Here is a 19,145-nt window from a genome sequence, read left to right as displayed (position 1 = left end):
CGATCGCCCGCGCGATGTAAGTGGATGGATACGGCGACTGTGTTCAAGCCAATGTTATGAGTCGTCGCTTGTGCTGTTGTCAACATTGTCTGCCGACATTTGCGTGTCGAACCCATGTTACCAATTGTCATTTGCGTTTGTTGCCAATATATGCCTTCGCGTTTTTAGGAGCGGCGTAGTTCCTTGAACTACTTCCCCATGGCTAGCAGGGCTTGCTATGTGCTCGAAACACTTGTTTCAAGCCGTGTTTTCATTTCTTTCCTATCTTCATCACCACTGGTGCAGTGGTGACTGCAGAACGTTGCTAATTGCTATAGCTTATATCCGTGTGCTCGCTGCCTGCCCCGCTATGGGGATATGTTGTTTTTCTGTTGCCCGGAAGGCAAAAAGTGCGCCAGGTGCAAAGCCCAGCACCGACCCTGCCTCCCTGTAAGTAAGGCTGCATCGCAACACGCGTATATTTGCTAATTTTGTTCTGCTTAGTCGCCTTCCAGCCCTGAGCTGGATCGAGTTATCGCCCTTCGGGGGTCTCTCGCCGTTGCTGCCATCCTTGGTAGGCCCTGCGTTGCTGACCAGGAAGAACTGGTCAAAGCCATGGAGAAGGTTCTCGCGCCTATCAAGGCCGAGCGGTCCGCCAAGGCTTCGGCTGCAGCAAAGGCGGGTATCGAAAAGCGACGCGCCGCCAAAGCTGAGGCTGCGGAAGAAGACGAGGAGGATGAAGAAGATGAATTGGTGGTGGTGGAGGGCTTTGACGACTGTAGAGGATCTGGTTATTAGTGGTTTCTCAAGTTGAAAGCTGAGTAGCTTGTTAACTATGTAACTAATCATCCCTTCTCTCGTATTGACAAAATTTGCTTGATATTCTCGGTAGGATGTTTAGAACACGTTGTTCGTAACAGATCATGAGTTTACGGATCAACATCAGCCCGTGATGTCTGTGACCGTCGCCTCCAGCTGAGCCAAGGCAAGATTCAGGGTTAACCTGCGTACAGGGCTATCCAAGTCGCAAAGCTCGGGGTAAAGTGACATGCATAAATCTTGATTTGTTATCGCAGCGCTGTGCAGTCCATCACCCCTCCTCTGTATACAATGGAATCCTCGGAGATCTTGTGGGACTGTGGAGGAGTGTCAGTAAGAAAAGCTTTTCCTGAAACTCGAGGATCAGATTGAAAGAAAGACAACTCTTTAATATCGGGAAACCAGGTGGTTTTCCGGCCTGGAATGGCGGACAACTTCAAGCGCAGGGAGCGGTCCTGGGGCAATCCTTGCGGTTTCAAATGCAGTCGAAGAAATGGTCTCGGACTCTCGGTAAGCCGATGCCATCGCTGGGGTCCATCCACTGGCAACAGATCCATTATTATTGATTTATTCACATCTGATTGAATGAACTCTCTCTTGAGGATGCTTTGAGGGATTGAGGAGGTGACAGTGCGATGTCCCCCTTCTTAACCACCACAATGGACGTCCACACAATCCATCGAGTGTTGAATTGGAACAGCGACAACCTTGCCCATCTAGTTAACTAACTAGTGACACATGATCGAAGGCCTCGGAAAAGTCTCCCTACACTATACCCCGTACAGCAAAACCAAAACCATCATCCCTGTCAAATGTGGCACTGGAGAGAGTGCTATCGTCTCGCCAAACACTGTTAGCCCTTGAATCTTGCAAAGTTAACGATCATCGAACAGCCAAATGGAAGTGAAGATCCTGGTTGGAGGCGGTTTTGGCGGTGCAAAACGCCTCTCGTCTTTCATTTCCAGTCGAGATGGCGAGATTGATCTTGACACGAATTCCTCTTTTCATCTTGAGTTCTGAGGGAAAACTTCCCATATCAATTTGGCAAAACCGCATCCAGCCAATTCCACCCGGGCTTGTGTTGGGCCTCTGAAGGCGACATCCCCTCGAAACGGATCGCAGGAGTGGCCCTCTGGGTTGAGAATGCGTTGACAATCTCTGAGCGCATTGTGGTACTTGGGATAGATCAGGGAGGAGGCTCGCAGGATCTCCTGTATGGACTCGAGCAACCATGCAAAATACAAAAGCTGCGCAGCACGAAATAATCCTTGAGCAGCCGGCGCTCTTCAAGGTCGTCATCGCTCTTCTATGTACCGCTTCGGCCGTATATCTATTATCCGTATTCATACGATGGAAACACAACCGGTTAAGAGAACTGGAGTGCCTCTTCATGCTGTTGGCCTTCATGTTCTTCCTCGCATATGAAATCGTCCTGCTCGTTTCGATGGCGCCAGTTTACCGGCTGAACTTTCTTAATAGCGGCTTAACGGAGCCCTACCCGACCGCGCTTGAAGATATGGAACATTTCATAACCCTGATGTACGTTGCGACCGTACTTCTATGGTGCCTTCTCTGGAGCGTGAAGTTTTCCCTCCTCACGCTCTTCCGTCGCTTGATGATCGGGCTCCCGCGTCAGCTGAAGGTTTGGATGGTTGTCTTGATCTACACGATCGTTACCTTCTTGTTTTGCTTCATATCTACTTTCACCTCCTGCGGTGGAGTTGCGACTCTCAAAGAGGATTTGCGCAGTGAGTTTACCGTTCTCTTTGCGATCTAGATTCTATGCTGACATATTCTCGGGCCGAAGCCTTCTGCTCGACACCCAGTGCTGCCCTTGCACGAAAGCTCAATTTTTACGGTTCCTACGCAGCGGACATATCGACGGATTTACTCAGTGAGTTGTTTATCCACATCCCTATGTCCTCGCGGTATGGCTCCCTGACACGCTGCCAATCCAGTTATGATCCTCCCTTTACGACTTATATGGGGATTACAGATGTCTTTTCGGCGAAAGCTGGCAGTTGGCGCGTTGTTTTCAGTCGGTATCTTTTGCACTATCACTGCTACTATCCGGTTGATCCAGATTACCTCCAAAACGAGGAGCTCGAACCCCAATTCTATATGGCTAATTCTCTGGGGCTCGACGGAAGCGGCAACTGGTAAGTTCTAATTTTCCAGCCTCCATTTTGCTTAAGCCCCAGATTGCCCTACTCTATCTGAACTCGGATTTTGATATCATTTTTAAACTAGCAATCATCGTTGGCTCTCTACCAGCTTTACGCTTTGTGCGCAAAACATCAAGTTCTACATCCCCGACCTATAGCACGAGCAATACCCAATGGCCAAGCCACCGGAAATTCCACTCCATTCAAATGCAACCATATAGCCCGACCGCTAGCCAGCATATCACAACGGTATATGGTGGACCGGAAACCTCTTCATCGCGGGAGAGCCTGGCCCCAAAGAACGGCGTGCTGGTCACCACACAACATCAGGTATGTGAGCCCCGGTACGAAATTCTTCCGGTCAGGACTCCTAAATAACTAACAATGAAATCTGGGGTTCCATTATGGGAGAATAGATCCGAAGTGAACCATCATCTCCTTGCCGTTGATCTTGTCTACGAACAATGACTAGGGCAATACAATAACCCCAAGTCATCCAACGAGAATCCATGCTGTCTTGCCAGCTTCAGTCAGTCAACAGGATCCCGAGAACCAAAGGGCCCTGGCGACTATCAAACCTGACCGGTGGCATATTTGATTTGCGACCTTCTGATGGACCTGTGGACGGTTGGTCTGGAGTGTTTTGTGTCGTGCCTCCAAAGAAGTCGAAATGGTTCCATACGGCTCTTAGCCAGATAAAGTTGGGAGACACAGAGGAACCGGTGTTGGACTGAATGCGTGAAAGGATGACAGCATGGGGAAGGACTCTGAGATGGTAGCGGGACTATGTGTAGACAATTGAAGTGCCGACTTTCATGAGATAGGGGCGTTTCTGAAGGCCTATCTTGGGTTGGCAATCAGTTCAGACTTCAACGCAAGGTCAAATGCTTTTCAACCCAAATGTCAAGATCATGTAGAGGTGTCACTGTCGACAGCTGATTCCCTTCTACCGCGGGGTTGTTTGACTGCTCTCGCCGACCCATGTGGATTCTTGCTCAATCGAGATATCGTTCGAAAGTGAGCCTATCAAGAAATCATCAGCCATGACGCCATCCCCTCTGCCGTGTAAATCTTGCACTAGGTATCCCCATCAGACACATCGGAGGTCATCTTGCGCATCAATACGATAAGTTCTGGACTGGCAATGCAATGCAAGACTCCCAAGGGCGGGGTTGGAAAGCGGGGGAATCGCAACGCAAGCGGATCCCCGAGATACTCGCTTCTTTGGCTGATTCGACCCGGTGTAAAAAAGAAAGGAGTTATTTTCGGGATCCGAAGTCGCGTGGAGCAGGGAAGGGAAGCGGGACGGATGGTCGATGGGCTCCATTCGCCTTTCTCCAGCTGACTGCGCAAGGCAACACGAAGGGAAGAGGTCATCAGGATAGTTTCCGCTGCCGGTTGGAGAGCCTGTTGAAGGACGGTGAGCAGAGAGGGGCTTGAACGAACTGACTTAACTAATTTAAAGCGAAATGCAGTCAAAATCCGAGAGGATTCGAAGCGAGCTGGTTGCCCTTGGTCCAGTGCAGCGGCCACGCATGAAGTCAAGCCAGTCTGTAAACGGGAGCGAAGGAGTCTTGTCGGTTGCTCTCGCCTCCTTGGATGAAATATTCATGGAGCGCCATCAGCCACCTGGGCGTTTGCTGATATTCTCCCGAGTTCTAGAGTCGCTTCACGAGCTAGCTAAGCCCCAAATATCCACCGCTTGACACTTGTTAACCAATTTCAGAAAAGCAATGCTCAAAGCAAACTTCGCGGTAAGTTGTTCTTCCATGAAGATGTCAACTGTACATCCAGCCATTTCCCATAGCTTTGCCGCTCTTCCTCCGAGAGAGGAGACAGTTATAAACTCTTCGACGGAGGGTTTTGTCGGAATGACTCCTCTGCGCACAGGGAGCAACAAGCCTCACGGGCGCGCCAACCGCGGCCCGATTCCAGCATGCTCCCCGTGTCTCGTTTATTTATTTTCTCCGACTCCAAGCCTTTTAGCAGATCAGAGCACCATTGGACTAATGCAACGGCAAAGGCGTGCCCAGTTCCGCCGCGCGTGGAGGCCCGCAAGCTGGCGTAACGCCAACCGGGTTGGCTCGCATCTTCCGAAGAAATTTCCCACAGACTCGGTTATGTCTTGAATTTGGTCTTGCTTTGATAAAATGACCAACTTGGGCCTTTTGATGAGAGGATCACGTGTGGCATGGGTGTCCTTGTGTGCTCCAACCTATCGTGCTGTTGGGACGCTGATGTTCTCCGTGCAATGCACCACATATCTACATATCTCTTGCTTGTTGACTTTTGTGCACTGGATTGTGTCTCTCAATTTGTCAAGATCCATGGCCCTTGTCACCTTCGGCCTTTCTGCTTAGCTCGCCGGGGTTGACGCACAGGAACAGGTGTTCTTGCGACATTTTCGGTTCTATACAACTTTCCGTATGGCGAGGATTCAACCCACGCCCCCGGAGTGCAGGCCGAGGAACCTCAAGGAAGGGTTCTCGAATCATTTTCTGGATTGGACCCTGAACAAGAAAGGTGAAGCGGTGTATTGATGTTGGATGTGGTTGGTTCGAACGGCTGCATCCCGGCCCGCAGACTCGTGATGCATCTGCGCCAACAGGGATTACAAGTGGATTGCGCAGTTACTGAGGACTAAAAAGTTGCCAGGTATGGGATCCAACATGGAACGAGTCGCGAGCAATCTTGCGATCCGTTTGACTGGATAGCCGGTGCGGAGACTGGAAAAGGGAGGGAAAGAGTCTGGTTATCTTGCCCTCTTTCCAGCATCCCTCAAGCCACGGAGCAGGGACTACTTACGTGGTTCGGCTTTGACCCCCCTTCGCTCTTTTATATCGTGCGTTTTCCCCGTCTCTTCTTTGTAGTGATCTTTTTTGTTTCATTTCAGGTGGAGTCGTCTTTACTCTACCCCGTTTATGCCTCTTTGAATATTGTCGCTCGTCGCTGGGACTCAATGCGTCAGTGATCGAACTTAAGCATCATGCGATCTTCCTCCTTGTCGGCATGGCTCTTGCCGGCGATTGCCGTGATGGCAGCCGCAGCAAGTATCCGGCCTCGAGACTACGTTCCACGTCCATTGGACGATATGATCAAGGACTTGGGTCTCGAGGAATATGCAAGGGAACTCGAGGGCCCTGAGCACGAGAAGCGCAACCTCAGTGCGCGGTGTTCTATCGCTGTATGGTTTCCGTGTTCCTCCCCGTATGCTGGTTGCTGATAGAGCTGTGGTAAAAGTGTCGGGTTTTATATCACTATCTTCCTGGAGAAGTTGAGCTGCCCAGCTCCAATCTCTACGATGAAAACCAAGGGAGTTACTGGGCTAAACAGCAAACCATGCTGGAGCCTTCTTGCTTTATCGCAGCCAAACGGCACAGGTCCGTTGCGGTTGCGCTCGCCATGTCTCGGAAGGCACAGTGTCCTTTTGCTGTTCGCTCCGGAGGCCATTCCACCACCCCGGGGTCATCAAATATCGAGGATGGTATTGTGATCGATCTTCGCGGCTTTAATGAAGTTGAATTGTCCCGAGACAAGAAGATTGCTGTCGTTGGCTCAGGGGCCAAGTGGGCTGAAGTTTATCAGTTCCTTGACCAGCACAAGTTGACGGTCATCGGAGGCCGCGACCCCCATGTTGGCGTTGGTGGCCTGACTGTTGGTGGTGAGTTCTTTGCAGCCACGAGTTCATGAAGGTAGAACAGACATCTGATTCATTTGAATACTAGGCGGAATCTCGTTCGTGTCCTCGTTTGGTGGATTTGCTTGTGATAACGTCCTGAAGTATCATGTATGGGTTGACGACTTGACCTGGTGCTACGCAGAAAGGATACGCTAACCACGTTGACTAGATCATGATGGCCGACGGCCAGATCCTGAAAGTCACCCACCAATCCCATCCACTTCTGTACTTTGCTTTGCGTGGCGGCGGCAATAACTTTGGCATTGTCCTCCACTTTGAATTTCAAACCTACTCTCTCGGCGATTTCTGGGGTGGCCGACTTATGTACCGTCCGGAAGCCAACGAAGCGATCAGCCGTGGACTTGCGTTATACAATGAGAGGGCACCGGAGGACCCCAACCTCGCCATCATCACCACCTTTGGAACTCGAGCAGGAAACCCGTTCAACAATGTCTTCTTCCACTACTCTAAACCCATCGCATATCCACCCATCTTCAACGAGACCTTCAAGGACCTCCTTGAGTTTGAACCGGTGATGAATCGTCTGCGTATCGCCAGTATGTCGAATCATACCACGGAGCTCGGAGCGGGTGGCATGACAGGCAACTATAATCAACTGTTCCTTACTCTCACCATTAAGAATAATGCGGAAATCCAGGATCGCATGACAGCTATTCTGGCTGAGGAGACCAAGAAGGCTGAGACCCAGATCTTTCAATCCATTGCCTCCTTCCAGCCTCTCACAACTCCGATTAGCTCACATTTCTCCAAGAAAGGTGGAAACGCGCTTAATGTCAGCCCTAACGATGGGCCACTGATCGGCAAGTTTCACATATCCACCTTGTGTTGGGAAGCGAAGTTTCATGCATGACTAACTATTTTTTTTTGCTTGGACACAGTGGTCAACTTCATTTTCATGTGGGCCGATAGCAATAACGATGAAATCGTTCACGGCGTTGTTGATCGTGTGCTTGAGCGAAGCAAAGCCGAAGCAAAGGCCAAAGGCCTCGACCACGACTACCTCTACATGAACTACGCGGCTCCGAACCAAAAGCCGATCGCCAGCTATGGCCCCAGGAATGTGCGGAAATTGCGCAATGCACAGGATCGGTATGATCCACTGCGGATCTTTGAGAGATTGCAACCCGGTGGCTACAAGTTGGACGATTAGGGGCGTTTTGGAGAGCTTTTTTTGTTTTTCAGATCTGGGGATAGAGGATATGTTGAAGATGTTGCTGGCGATAGATCGTCGAGTTTAGTCGTGCGATTATATTCGCCGACATATAAGAGGTGAAAGCCTCTGATGCACATGCGCAGAGCACAGTCTGCGGTCTTGTATATATATTTTTTGCAGCCCTCTGCTCAGGTGCAATCTCATCGAAAATTTAAGGAGTCGAGATGGCCAGTGCTTCCATTGCTGAAACAACGGCAGGTTGTTCGCCCCCTTTTTCTCGTTCAATCTTTCTTGTTGAGGCATGGTGTCATGAAAACCATCAGGCTGATTGATTCCATCCTGCTCGATCGCCGGGTTCAGCCCTGTGGGGGCTTCTGTCCTAGGCGAGATGTCTGCACAGGAGAAGGACCATGGATCCCCCATCAATCAATGATTTAGTTAGTTCCATCACAAGATTCCAGACGTCTGTTCGACAGGATCGTCTTTGCTGCCAACGCGATCGCCCAGGCTGACGACCGGCGTTCTTCGCGACCGAGCCTCCCGAGCCAATCAATCGCGCCGGCCGTTTCAAAGCGACAATCTCCCGCCAATCAAACAACCGCGATATCACGTGCCTGGTCCAAGCGCCTCACCGCCTCGTTTCAGGTACCTGACTAGTCCCGAGGCAGCCTAGCGCTCCCACGGCACCAGCCCAAAGCAGGCTAGCGCGGCCCCTCACCCAACGTCGGCTCTTCCACGCTGTCAACCTTCTTTTGCCTTCTCTCTCGCTTCCTCTTCGTCTCTTCTTCCTCATCTTTCTCTCTTCATTTCTCGCAAGTCAACGGTCCCCTTCCACTCTTTTTTTCGGTCGTTTGTCGTTTTTGTCGGCTTTTTTTGCGGTTTTAGTCCCTCTTTTTTAGATATATTCATGTCATTCACTCGTTCTTGATATTAATATACACAGCATTAATATTGCCTGTCTTTAATCGTCCGCTTGAGCCATTCGTTTTCGAGATACAGCGCTTTTTGCCGCCGACATAAAACACTTTAGCTGCACCTCCAATCCCTCGTTTGACACCCCTGAAGCACACAAAGCCCGCGCTCAAGCATATCAATTGCACTCCTTGCCACGACATTCGCCGTCAAACTGCCCAAACGACATCACACTCTTTCTCCCCCCTCCTCAAAGGAAGGGAAAGGGACTGAAAAGTTCTGCTTTCATCTAGACATTCATTTTTCTTGGGGATTGGCAAACTTAGGACTTGGTTTAATTTATATTTTTTGCTTTAATTATTACATGGCCCTTCTTTTTGGAATCTTAATGAGATAATAGCCCTTGTTCCAGATCTCTCACACACTATGTCATTGTCTATCCCGCCCCTGTCCCCATCTTCCAAGCGACGCAGACCGCTGCATGAAAGAACTCCGTCTCAAAGCAACGAACTTCCTGCAGCCTCGACCTTAAGAGTCGTGATGGATAAATATTCCGATGACGATGTCGACGTCTATTCCGCGGATCCGTATCCCACCAAACCAGAACACATCCTCCTACCCACCGCGCCTGCAAACCAATTTGGTCCTCTGACATCGAACCCTGTTTCAGCTTCGTTCCATAATGACCCGGCCGACTCCCCCTCGAGCGCGGAATATACCAGTCGAAACTTCCCCGAAGACAATGGTGGCAGTGTCTCGGAACTCTCCACGTTGGTCCAAGAGGGCAACCTCTCCAGCTTCATCTGGGGAGAAAGCCAAAACTCCAGCAATACGTCCATACCCCATTTCGCGACACCTGTCATCGACGAAGGCAACGAATCGGGCGAGGAAAAATCTGCAAGCAGTGATGGGACCTCTCTCCCGCCATTGAACACAACCATCAAGCCGGTCCCTCGAGATTCGTGCACGCCTGTACAGTCCGACTCGGGCTCAGTCAGCGACTCGAGCCTGAATGTAGTTCAGCTTGGCCTCACCTCCAGTCCAAACATCGTTCCCCTGAATAGCTCATCTCCCAATTTTATGCCAGTTGCCACCTCGTCACCTTATTACGTCAAAGAAAGCCCTTCGGATTCGTCCTTATACTCTGCCAATACCTTTGGGACCGCCAGACGGTACGTCAATCCGCGGCAGCAGAATCCGGCATTTTTGGACCGCGATAGCAGCCAGTCATTCTCCTTCTCTTCCAGTCCACCCAGCGCGATTTTACGATCACACCAGTCTGCGTCGTCTTTCGCGCTCTCACGAGGAGGATCGACCCATACGCGGACAGCTTCCACCTCGACCCGCAGTGGACAGACGCCATCCGAGGTCCAAGCAGCCCTTGATAGCGGCACACTTATCAGATATCCAGCAATTCGTTCACCAGCTTCCACCGGCTCCTTGGTAGAAGGATCGTCATCTATACTACCGTCACAATCCACCCAACTAACACGATATCAATCGGGCCGGAACCGCCATTTGTCAATTGTACCTTCTGAATGGTCTGCGGAAAGGGAAGTGAGCTGCTCGACTGCCTCGCTCCAGGTTGACCAAACGGAATCTACCCTGGGCCCATCGAAAGATAATGCAACTGGCGGTCGCCCTTCCGACTTTTCAATTCGGCTTGTGGCTCGATCTGAAAGCGACGAAGGAAGTGACACCCTCAGCCGACTCCAGCCTTGTCACCTGCGGACAAAACGATCCGGATCATTAAGTAACCGCTCGATGGTATCAAGATTTGATAGCTTTCGATTGATGAGCAGGCCAGGATCCAGCGCCAGCTCTGTTTTCAACGCTCTCCCTTCTTGGGCGAAGGTCTATTATCGTAGCGGTGGGACCGGATTTCAACTTTCGGCCTTGTCTTTGGTTGAAGGTAGCCGCCCCTCGACCGCTGCAAGTGCTCGCCCCGCCGCGCATCTCGCACCCCTAGAAGTAGCTCGCACGCGTACCCGCCCTAGGAAAAACACCAACACTCGGTTAGCCCTTCCAACTGTCGACACGAGGGATCCTAGGATTCACTGGGTTGGTGGCCATCAACACGCCCAGGAAACCGCTATCAGGACCCCTTCTCGAGAAGCGACTCCTCCAAATTGGTCACCACATCTCTTTCCGGATCATCGTACTGGCTCCCTTCGAAGGTCGCTGTGGAACCCTCCCTCGTTGGATGAATCTGCGGAGGGTATAATAAGTTGGCGCAACGTCCAGATCTATTTATTTTGCCTGGGGTTTTTACTTCCACTCAGTATGCTTTTTCTTTATGCAGCTTTCCGCCGCCATTCATTCAAGGTTGTAACTAACTTCTTTTCAGCGTGGTTTGTCGGGTCTTTCCTTCCGCTCCCTCCGAAAATATTTACGCCGAGCGAGGAATTCACCACCGATCAGCCAGACGTTGAACGAACGTTCAGCAATCGAGTCAAACATATAGATCAGATCCGATACGAGAACGCTAGATGGTGGCGAAGGCTCAACCGTTGTATGACGCCAGTTGGGCTTGTAATAATTGCTACTATTGTAAGTTTATTTTTTATTTACCATTCGGTCACTTTCAAATCTAACGTTCCCATCTAGGTGACCCTATCAATATTAGGAGTCAAAAACATAATTTAAGAAAAATATCTCGATTTCTTCATGGTCTCCGACCATACGATTTTACGCTTTTTCACGCTTTCTTTATTATTATATATATGACCCCACGACCGAATAAAATCCGTTTTTGGGGCTCGGGATCATTCCCACTCCCCTTACGAACTTTACGACGGCGTCAACTGCTCGGTTATTTAATAGAACTTTTGTTTATTCAGCGACATATTTGACACTTTTGACTTAACGCCTTTGATGACCCTATACAACGGTTCGGGTTTTTGGCTTTTCTTTCTACTCCGCAGCTTTACTACCGCTTCTACAGCTTTGTACTTCCTACATACGCGCGGCTTGCCTGTATAAATACCCTAAGGCGCCTGTCTTCGGGCGCCTGGAAGTTTCTTCATTTCGTTTCCCGCCTCTTAACTACCTACCTTGTACAGGTACTAACCCCGTTTTGGTTAGAGGAATTTTTTGTTGGATTTAATTGAACTACTTTAAATGGGGGTTGGAGTTCGTTCGTCTTATCTCTTGGAAATCACCCTGTAGGGCGCTATGATTCAAATTCCTGCTTTTTTCTCTCGGAATTGGAAATTCTTTGCGGCGAGTCAGAACTCCCTGCTGTTCTCATTGGACGGGAAGCGTGCAAGGGGAGACCATCAATACTACCCAATACTATTGGATTGTTATGAAAAAGACGGCTCTACGACAACTACTGGTCAATGCAGGCCAGGATCCTCACCTTCTGCATCGTCGCACGAGTAAGAGATCTTGAACGGCGCATGCGCGAATTCGCAATACACACACTTACACTCTGTTTTTATCTCCTTTTCAGCTTCTCCTCAATCAGTGCCCGCAACTCCTGCCCCGACGGCATCGTGACCACACTTCCCTTCCTCCTCCTCGCCTCAATTTCCCCTCTAATTTCGGCGACCGCCTCATCGAAATCCCGCTCCGGATCTTCTGGTAACCCTAACGTGGGTGGGCGAGCAGGTTCCCGCCCCTTCTCGCCACGCGGCGGCGTTCCAGTAATAGCTGCGCGCCCCTTATTCCTCGCGTTGAGTTTCTTTGTAAGCAATTTCTTACCGGGGCTGGCGAAGAAGACTAGCGAGGATGCGATACCGACAATACCATAGAAATAGACGTGTGCCCAAGCGGTGATGCAGTCTGTAAATTTGAGGAGGATGAAGGGCGCAGCTATGAAAGAGAGGGTGAGTTGGGTGGTGAGCCAGCCTAGGACGTCATAGTATCGTTTTAGGGGGGTGGGCTTGGAGCCGTCCGGGGTGAGGAAGAAGGGGCGGAGGTGACGGCGGAAGTCTGGGAGAATAATTAATTGGCACTACTCATAGGTGAGATCAAATTCAGGTAGGTATAACGTACTTTTGGCAGTGGTCTGGAGGAATGCGCCTAGGATAAAGGTGAGATAGTATCCCGGGTGGAAACCATGCCACGTCGCGCTCGTAAAGAAGGTCGCAAGACTAGCTCTAAAGCCAGGCTTCTTGCCCTTTGGAGTCACCCGTAGATAGACATAATTCCGTAGCCAGTGGTTAGTATTCTTATTCCAATTACCTAGATACCCGTGAGGGTTCTGGGCTGTTTCCAGACCCCAGGGATTCACGTTCTCCAATTTGTTCCAGTGGGCTTTTCCAGTTTGCGGGTCAAAGCCGTTGTAGCCCATGCCGCTCAGGATACAGGCGCCTTCGGTGAGCGTCCACACGCCGTAGTATTTGAATCTTGCGGTGAGGCCAAGCATATGCAGGATAAAGACGCGCTTGATGAAGCCATAGCCTAGATGCTCCAGGCTAAGAACTCGAGATTTATCATACCACGGCCCAATCAGGATGAATGCCAATACCCACAAGAGACCCGTAAGCATTTTCAACATGGCAGGGCGCCCGCTCCGTGGAATCTTCCTCTTCTTACGGGTTGGAGGCGTCTTTGACGGGTCCACTCCCGGCGGATGATCGAACATCGTAGTCTCTATCCACCGCCGGTACTCGACATAATCAAACGCGGGCCCGGCAAACAGCGAAGGGAAAAACAGCACATAGCCCGCAAAATCCAACACACCGGGCATATTCCGGATCGCCGCATGTTTCTGCGCGTCCGAGAGCTGATTCTCCGGGAGCCTCCCATCATGCACATTCCAGCAGAACGCGCTCAGTTTCATGACCAGCACCATCTGCGCGCCCGTGATGTCCACGGCGGAGGGCTCCGCCACGATCTGTCGGTATATATGGCTCAGGGACATGTAGCCCATGAGGAACAGGAAGCCGATCCACGGCATCAGGGAGCCATCGACGAAGTATGCGATTGCATATGCGCCGGCGGCGTTGTAGAGGAGGGTTCGGAGACCGTCCCAGAGGTCGAAGAGGCCGATGAGGTAGAAGATGGAGACGAGGATGATGAAGGTGTTTTTCTGCCATGGTTTGGAGTCCGGGAGGCGTTTTAGGATTGCGGCGAGGGGATAGGAGAGTAGGAAGGAGGTTACGAGCTTCACTGCGGATTGGGTGTGAGATTAGGGTAGCTAGTTAAGTTTCGGGCTCTTAGTTGGGGGACGTACGTTCGTCTATTGAGGCGCCAGTGAGCTCGGAGAGGGGAACAAAGGCTGTGGGAAGTGCATTTGGTCAGTGGTTTGGGAGGCACCTCAGGGACTTGAACAGTAACCAACGTGTATTAATATAGGGTAGCATCTTGGGACCGGATGCTGATGTCGAAGCTCATCAAGAGCTCTGTCACCATGTCCAAGATCAGACTGTAGAATGAGTCGTCAAACTCATGCTTGAGCGGCTTTGACGACGAGCTTAGGACTATGCGTCAGGATAAGAATGAGAACCTGTTTGCCAAAAGAGTGGATTTTCCTGTGGGGATTGTTGTTTTTGCCCTGGAATTTTGTACAAGCTGTGTCTTAAGTTCACTAGTTAACTACGGATCATCATAACAAGCCATCCTCTCTATCATTATCCAACACCGTGGTACCGATTCAACACTTCCTTTGGAAAATGGCAAAGAGAAGAGGCCATGATGACTCTGATTCTATAATCCCTAAGAAACATCGTGCGACTCATTTTCAACATTCACACTATAAGCAAATTGAGAAGAGCGGTAATAGAAGCAGATCCGGAAGTTGATCTAACAATACAGTTCCCAAAGAACCATTCTGAGCGTCTCTCCGAGATACAAACCTCATTTCCAATAGCAACTAGCTAAGATCTGCTCTGCTTTAGAGAACTACGTGACCCTGCAGTTGAAGATGATATCCGTGTGTCTTTACGATCTCCGGAACCCATTACTGGTATATCCCAACGACCTGGCCCGGCCCGAAGGATACTAGGTGATGACACTACTATCATGTCAAAAGCTTTAGTTGAGCTTATGCAGCGCTGTGAAATCGTTTTGAGGAGCCCATTTCCTCGCAGTTAAATGGCCTTTAAATGTGATGGAGATATCGGCATCAAGGCCATAAGAAATGCGGTTTGATTGCGCTGACAATACCACACTGCAATACCTGGCGACGAACAAACCTACGATACCCGCCCCGAGGCCATGTGGACTCCTCCATGCAAACGACAGCTCTTTCAAATTCATGATTTATATCCCTGAAATGACTCTAGCTCGAGTCTGGCAGGGCCTGGATCTCATTCACAAGAAGACAAACAAAATACTGATAGAGGTGGAATATAAAGGTATTCACAAACTGAAAATAAGCCAACAGAGAGTGGCTAAGCCAATTCCCCGGCCAGCGCCTGATACCCAAAAGCACCTCTCCGCCCGGTGCCCTGTACAAGGGAGCAAGAACAACGTCCAGCTGAGCGACGATCCCTCTATTCTACCTAAATGTATGCGGCGTGCAGGTTCTCAAGTAAGAATGTGGCTTCATCCATATGCCACATGCTGTTGAAGTGGATATTTGCGCAGACAAGGCGAAGGCGTAGCACAATAGTATGGTTATTGTAGTCTGTAATATAACTAGTTAGTTAACTAGTGATAACAATCAATTGCACTCAGCGCTTTTAATTGTTTCAGAGTTTCCCTTGCCCTGGCTAGATTTGCTTTTTGCTCCTTGGAATCATAGAAATTTGATTCTATGTACTCTGTAGCTATCGCTGATGACGGAGACCATCACGTGAGCCGGTGATGGCCCTACAGGGGAGCGGAGCAGTTGGCTGGAGCTGCGCAACAACAAAGGCAGCGAAGAGTCGCTTCCTGTCTTTCTTCTTGAACTGGTATCCCGTACTTTTCTAGCTATTGCGCCTTATTGCTACGCCTGAAAAAGAGCCCAATCGCTGTGGCCAAGATGGACGTCGTCGCCGCGGTCTCCGGATACATCTCCAAGATGGTGTCCGCAGGCGACCAGTCGGCACCCGGTTCGTCAGCCGCCAAAATGAAAATATTACTGCTTGATAGTGAGACCGTGGGAGGCGTGGCCCTCTGTTCTGTGATGATCCCTGACTGACTGAGAGACAAGGTACAAATCGTGTCCAGCGCCACAACACAATCCTCCCTCCTTAACCATGAAGTCTACCTTATCGACCGCCTTGATAATCAATCACGAGAGAAGATGAGACATCTCAGATGTCTATGTTTTGTCAGGCCGTCTCCAGATTCAATACAGTATCTTATTGACGAGTTACGAGAACCGAAATACGGCGAGTATTATATATACTTTAGCAACATTGTTCGCAAGTCGTCTCTCGAGAGACTGGCCGAAGCAGACGACCATGAAGTAGTAAAGGCGGTTCAGGAGTACTTCGCGGACTTTCTAGTGATCAATCCGGACCTTTGCTCTTTAAATATCGGCTTTCCGAAGCAGAGGATATGGAGCCATACTCCAGATCTGTGGAACTCGGATACACTGCAAAGGACAACTGAAGGCGTGATCGCGTTATTGCTGTCGCTGAAACTAAAGCCCCTAATCAGATACGAAAAGAACAGTTTAATCGCCAAAAAGCTTGCTACAGAAGTTCGGTATCAACTCACACAGGAAGAGCAATTATTCAACTTCAGGAAGCCTGACACGCCTCCAATTCTGCTTATTTTAGACAGAAGAGACGATCCTATTACGCCACTATTGAACCAATGGACGTATCAAGCCATGGTCCATGAGCTGCTGGGGATTAATAACGGTAGAGTTGACTTGAGCGAGGTACCGGACATCCGTCCAGAGCTTAAAGAGATCGTGGTCTCTCAGGATCAAGACCCTTTTTTCAAGAAGAATATGTACTCCAATTTTGGGGACCTTGGTGGGAGCATCAAAGAATATGTTGAGCAATACCAGGCGAAGACAAAGAATAGCATGAGTATAGAGTCCATCGCGGACATGAAGCGCTTTGTCGAGGATTACCCTGAATTCCGAAAACTATCTGGAAATGTGAGCAAGCATGTTACTCTTGTTGGAGAGCTGAGCAGAAAGGTTGGAGAGCACAATTTGTTGGATGTCAGCGAGTTAGAACAGAGTCTTGCATGCAATGATAACCATTCTAATGATCTCAAGGTTGGTCACAGTTGTTTTGCCGTTCTTTCCTTCAAATCCTTGTATTAACTATCTTCTTAGGCCCTTCAGAAACTCATACAATCCCCTGCAGTTACGATAGAGAACAAACTGCAATTAGTCTCTCTGTATGCCATTCGATACGAAAAACAGCCTTCAAACGCCCTTCCTGTCCTTATTGACCTGCTCACCGCCGCCGGAGACGTTGCTCCTCATCGGATCAATATCATCCCAAAACTTCTAGCATACCATCACTCCTTGCAAGCTCCTCCAGTAGCCGGGGGCTTCTCGGATCTATTCGAATCTGCGTCTTTTTTAACCGGAGCTCGCGATCGCTTCAAAGGCCTAAAAGGAGTGGAAAATGTATACACACAGCATTCACCCCGGCTAGAAGCTACTCTACAAAATCTCATTAAAGGCCGGCTGAAAGAGTTGCAATACCCTTTTCTCGAAGGTGGCGGGCACACGCGCGACAAGCCACAGGATATCGTTATTTTCATGATTGGTGGGACTACTTATGAGGAAGCGAAAATGGTGGCTCAGGTAAATGCGAGCACACCTGGTGTTCGCGTCGTCCTGGCAGGGACCTGTGTTCACAACAGCGCGACATTCCTGGAAGAAGTCGATGATGCGGTAGGGAATTGGCCGGAGCCGACTCCCGCCACGGCAGCTGGCAGATTACGGAGGGAGGTAAATCGATAAATTCTAGCGTGTTAATGATCATTATCCTTTGCTTTGATGAAGAGGCCTGTTCTTTGACCTGGGAGGTTTATTATTCGAGATTTGCATCATGGATATCACCAAATACTATGTTATCAAATTCATCTTGCCCATGGCAACTGACTACGAGCGTTCTTTTCTGCTGTTGAGAAGTAACAATCATCGTATAGTTGATCGAATTATATGGAAGTTGTACTCATCCGGAGCCAAGGTTTGACGGAGGTTGACTGTCACCTCAACCGAATCCTTGTTGAGACTGGATAACTCCATAACTAGATATTCTACCTCAACTTCTAGTTACCATTATCTATGGAAAACCACCCGCAAGAGCCCAAATCCAGCGCATCCCCATCCATCGCACGAGATGCAGGCCTACGACTTCCTCCGACGACCAACCCACCTGGGCCTCAAAACCCCCCAAAACAGCTTGTTTGGCTTGTACGTTATCGACTGCCTTACGAGACCTCTTCAATACTATATATGCTAATATGTTTCGACCCCCGTATTATAGATATTCGGCGCCACCGGACACATGGGTCGCTCCCTCGTGAAGTCCGCCCTTGCCCATAATGACCTCGTTGCAGCGGTTGGCCGCACCTTTGAGAACTCCCCCGCCTACATGGCCCGCCTCCAGACCGAAAACAAAAACTGCCTTGGTCTCCTCTGCGATGTTCGTGCGCGAGAGACGGTGCAAGCCACAATCGACCAGACGATCTCCCACTTTGGCCGCATCGACGTTATCGCCAATTGCTCTGGGTACGGCGTGATTGGAGCGTGTGAAGACCAGGAGGAGTACGATATACGCAATCAGTTCGAGACCAATTTTATGGGCACGCTGAATATTGTGCAGTGCTCGCTGCCGCATTTCCGTGAGCGGGGCGTGGGCCGTTACTTGATTTTTAGCTCGACCTCTGGGGCGCTCGGGGTCCCGGGCCTGGGACCGTATTGTGCGTCGAAATATGCGGTTGAAGGGCTGATTGAGAGCATGTTGTACGAAATTGATTGCTTCAATATCAAGGGCACGCTGGTGGAGCCGGGCCATATTCGCCGGGATGATTTTGATAACTTGCCTGGGATTCCTGTCCCGGAAAATTATTTGTCTTCGCCGCTGCCGGCTTTCGGGCATTTTCTGATCAAACCTGCTAGTGCCCCGTACAGCGGTGCCACAGCTCCGGCTGCGCATGCGAGAAGGGTGCTACAGTGGTTGGGGGATAAACAGCCTACAAGTGCAGTGAAGGCGGCGGAGTTGGTATGGCAGTTGGGGCACTGCTCTTACCCTCCGCTAAGGTTGCTGCTGGGGACGTACGCGGTGGAAAGTATTAGGGATCGGTTGAAATGCATTACGGAAGAAATCGAAGATTGGAGACATCTGAGCTTCCCATCGGCTGAACAGCAGGCGGGGCCATCGCAAGGAGGTGAGAGCCAAGGCATAGAGAACGAGATAGAGTCAAACGCTCTGAACGTGGAGAGTCGAGCCTTCCCATCGGATGTCGCCATGACAGAGTGATGATTCAAATATTGGGTTATATTTGGATGCAAAAGGCGAACATTCTAATTAACAAGCCGATTCTAGCACGAGCTATCTCG

At 50.0% G+C, this 19,145-nt stretch overlaps 6 protein-coding genes across 6 annotated transcripts; 4 read left to right on the top strand and 2 right to left on the bottom strand.

Moving 5' to 3' along the window:
• Positions 1-357: 357 nt before the first annotated feature.
• On the top strand, positions 358-777 carry UREG_03100 (uncharacterized protein; the record flags this gene model as incomplete). The annotated part of the gene is made up of 2 exons (XM_002543538.1): positions 358-429; positions 484-777. 2 exons carry the CDS (start codon positions 358-360, stop codon positions 775-777), a joined length of 366 nt encoding a protein of 121 aa, XP_002543584.1.
• Positions 778-6,365: 5,588 nt separating this feature from the next.
• Positions 6,366-7,513, top strand: UREG_03099 (uncharacterized protein; the record flags this gene model as incomplete). Its single annotated transcript, XM_002543537.1, has 3 exons — positions 6,366-6,624; positions 6,689-6,750; positions 6,812-7,513. 3 exons carry the CDS (start codon positions 6,366-6,368, stop codon positions 7,511-7,513), a joined length of 1,023 nt encoding a protein of 340 aa, XP_002543583.1.
• Positions 7,514-9,154: 1,641 nt separating this feature from the next.
• Positions 9,155-11,374, top strand: UREG_03098 (uncharacterized protein; the record flags this gene model as incomplete). Its single annotated transcript, XM_002543536.1, has 2 exons — positions 9,155-11,278; positions 11,336-11,374. 2 exons carry the CDS (start codon positions 9,155-9,157, stop codon positions 11,372-11,374), a joined length of 2,163 nt encoding a protein of 720 aa, XP_002543582.1.
• Positions 11,375-12,167: 793 nt separating this feature from the next.
• Positions 12,168-14,127, bottom strand: UREG_03097 (uncharacterized protein; the record flags this gene model as incomplete). Its single annotated transcript, XM_002543535.1, has 4 exons — positions 12,168-12,664; positions 12,728-13,846; positions 13,911-13,955; positions 14,124-14,127. 4 exons carry the CDS (start codon positions 14,125-14,127, stop codon positions 12,168-12,170), a joined length of 1,665 nt encoding a protein of 554 aa, XP_002543581.1.
• A 1,517-nt stretch (positions 14,128-15,644) lies between these two features.
• On the top strand, positions 15,645-17,540 carry UREG_03096 (vacuolar protein sorting-associated protein 45; the record flags this gene model as incomplete). The annotated part of the gene is made up of 3 exons (XM_002543534.1): positions 15,645-15,761; positions 15,816-16,841; positions 16,902-17,540. 3 exons carry the CDS (start codon positions 15,645-15,647, stop codon positions 17,538-17,540), a joined length of 1,782 nt encoding a protein of 593 aa, XP_002543580.1.
• A 523-nt stretch (positions 17,541-18,063) lies between these two features.
• On the bottom strand, positions 18,064-18,600 carry UREG_03095 (uncharacterized protein; the record flags this gene model as incomplete). The annotated part of the gene is made up of 1 exon (XM_002543533.1): positions 18,064-18,600. The coding sequence occupies one exon, from the start codon at positions 18,598-18,600 to the stop codon at positions 18,064-18,066; it is 537 nt and encodes a 178-aa protein (XP_002543579.1).
• Positions 18,601-19,145: the final 545 nt, after the last annotated feature.

Source organism: Uncinocarpus reesii, genomic scaffold (assembly GCF_000003515.1).
Source record: "Uncinocarpus reesii 1704 scaffold_2 genomic scaffold, whole genome shotgun sequence".
Lineage (NCBI taxonomy): Eukaryota > Fungi > Ascomycota > Eurotiomycetes > Onygenales > Onygenaceae > Uncinocarpus > Uncinocarpus reesii.
The sequence above is the reverse complement of the archived record's forward strand: the minus strand, read 5'-3'. Positions and strand labels throughout refer to the sequence as shown.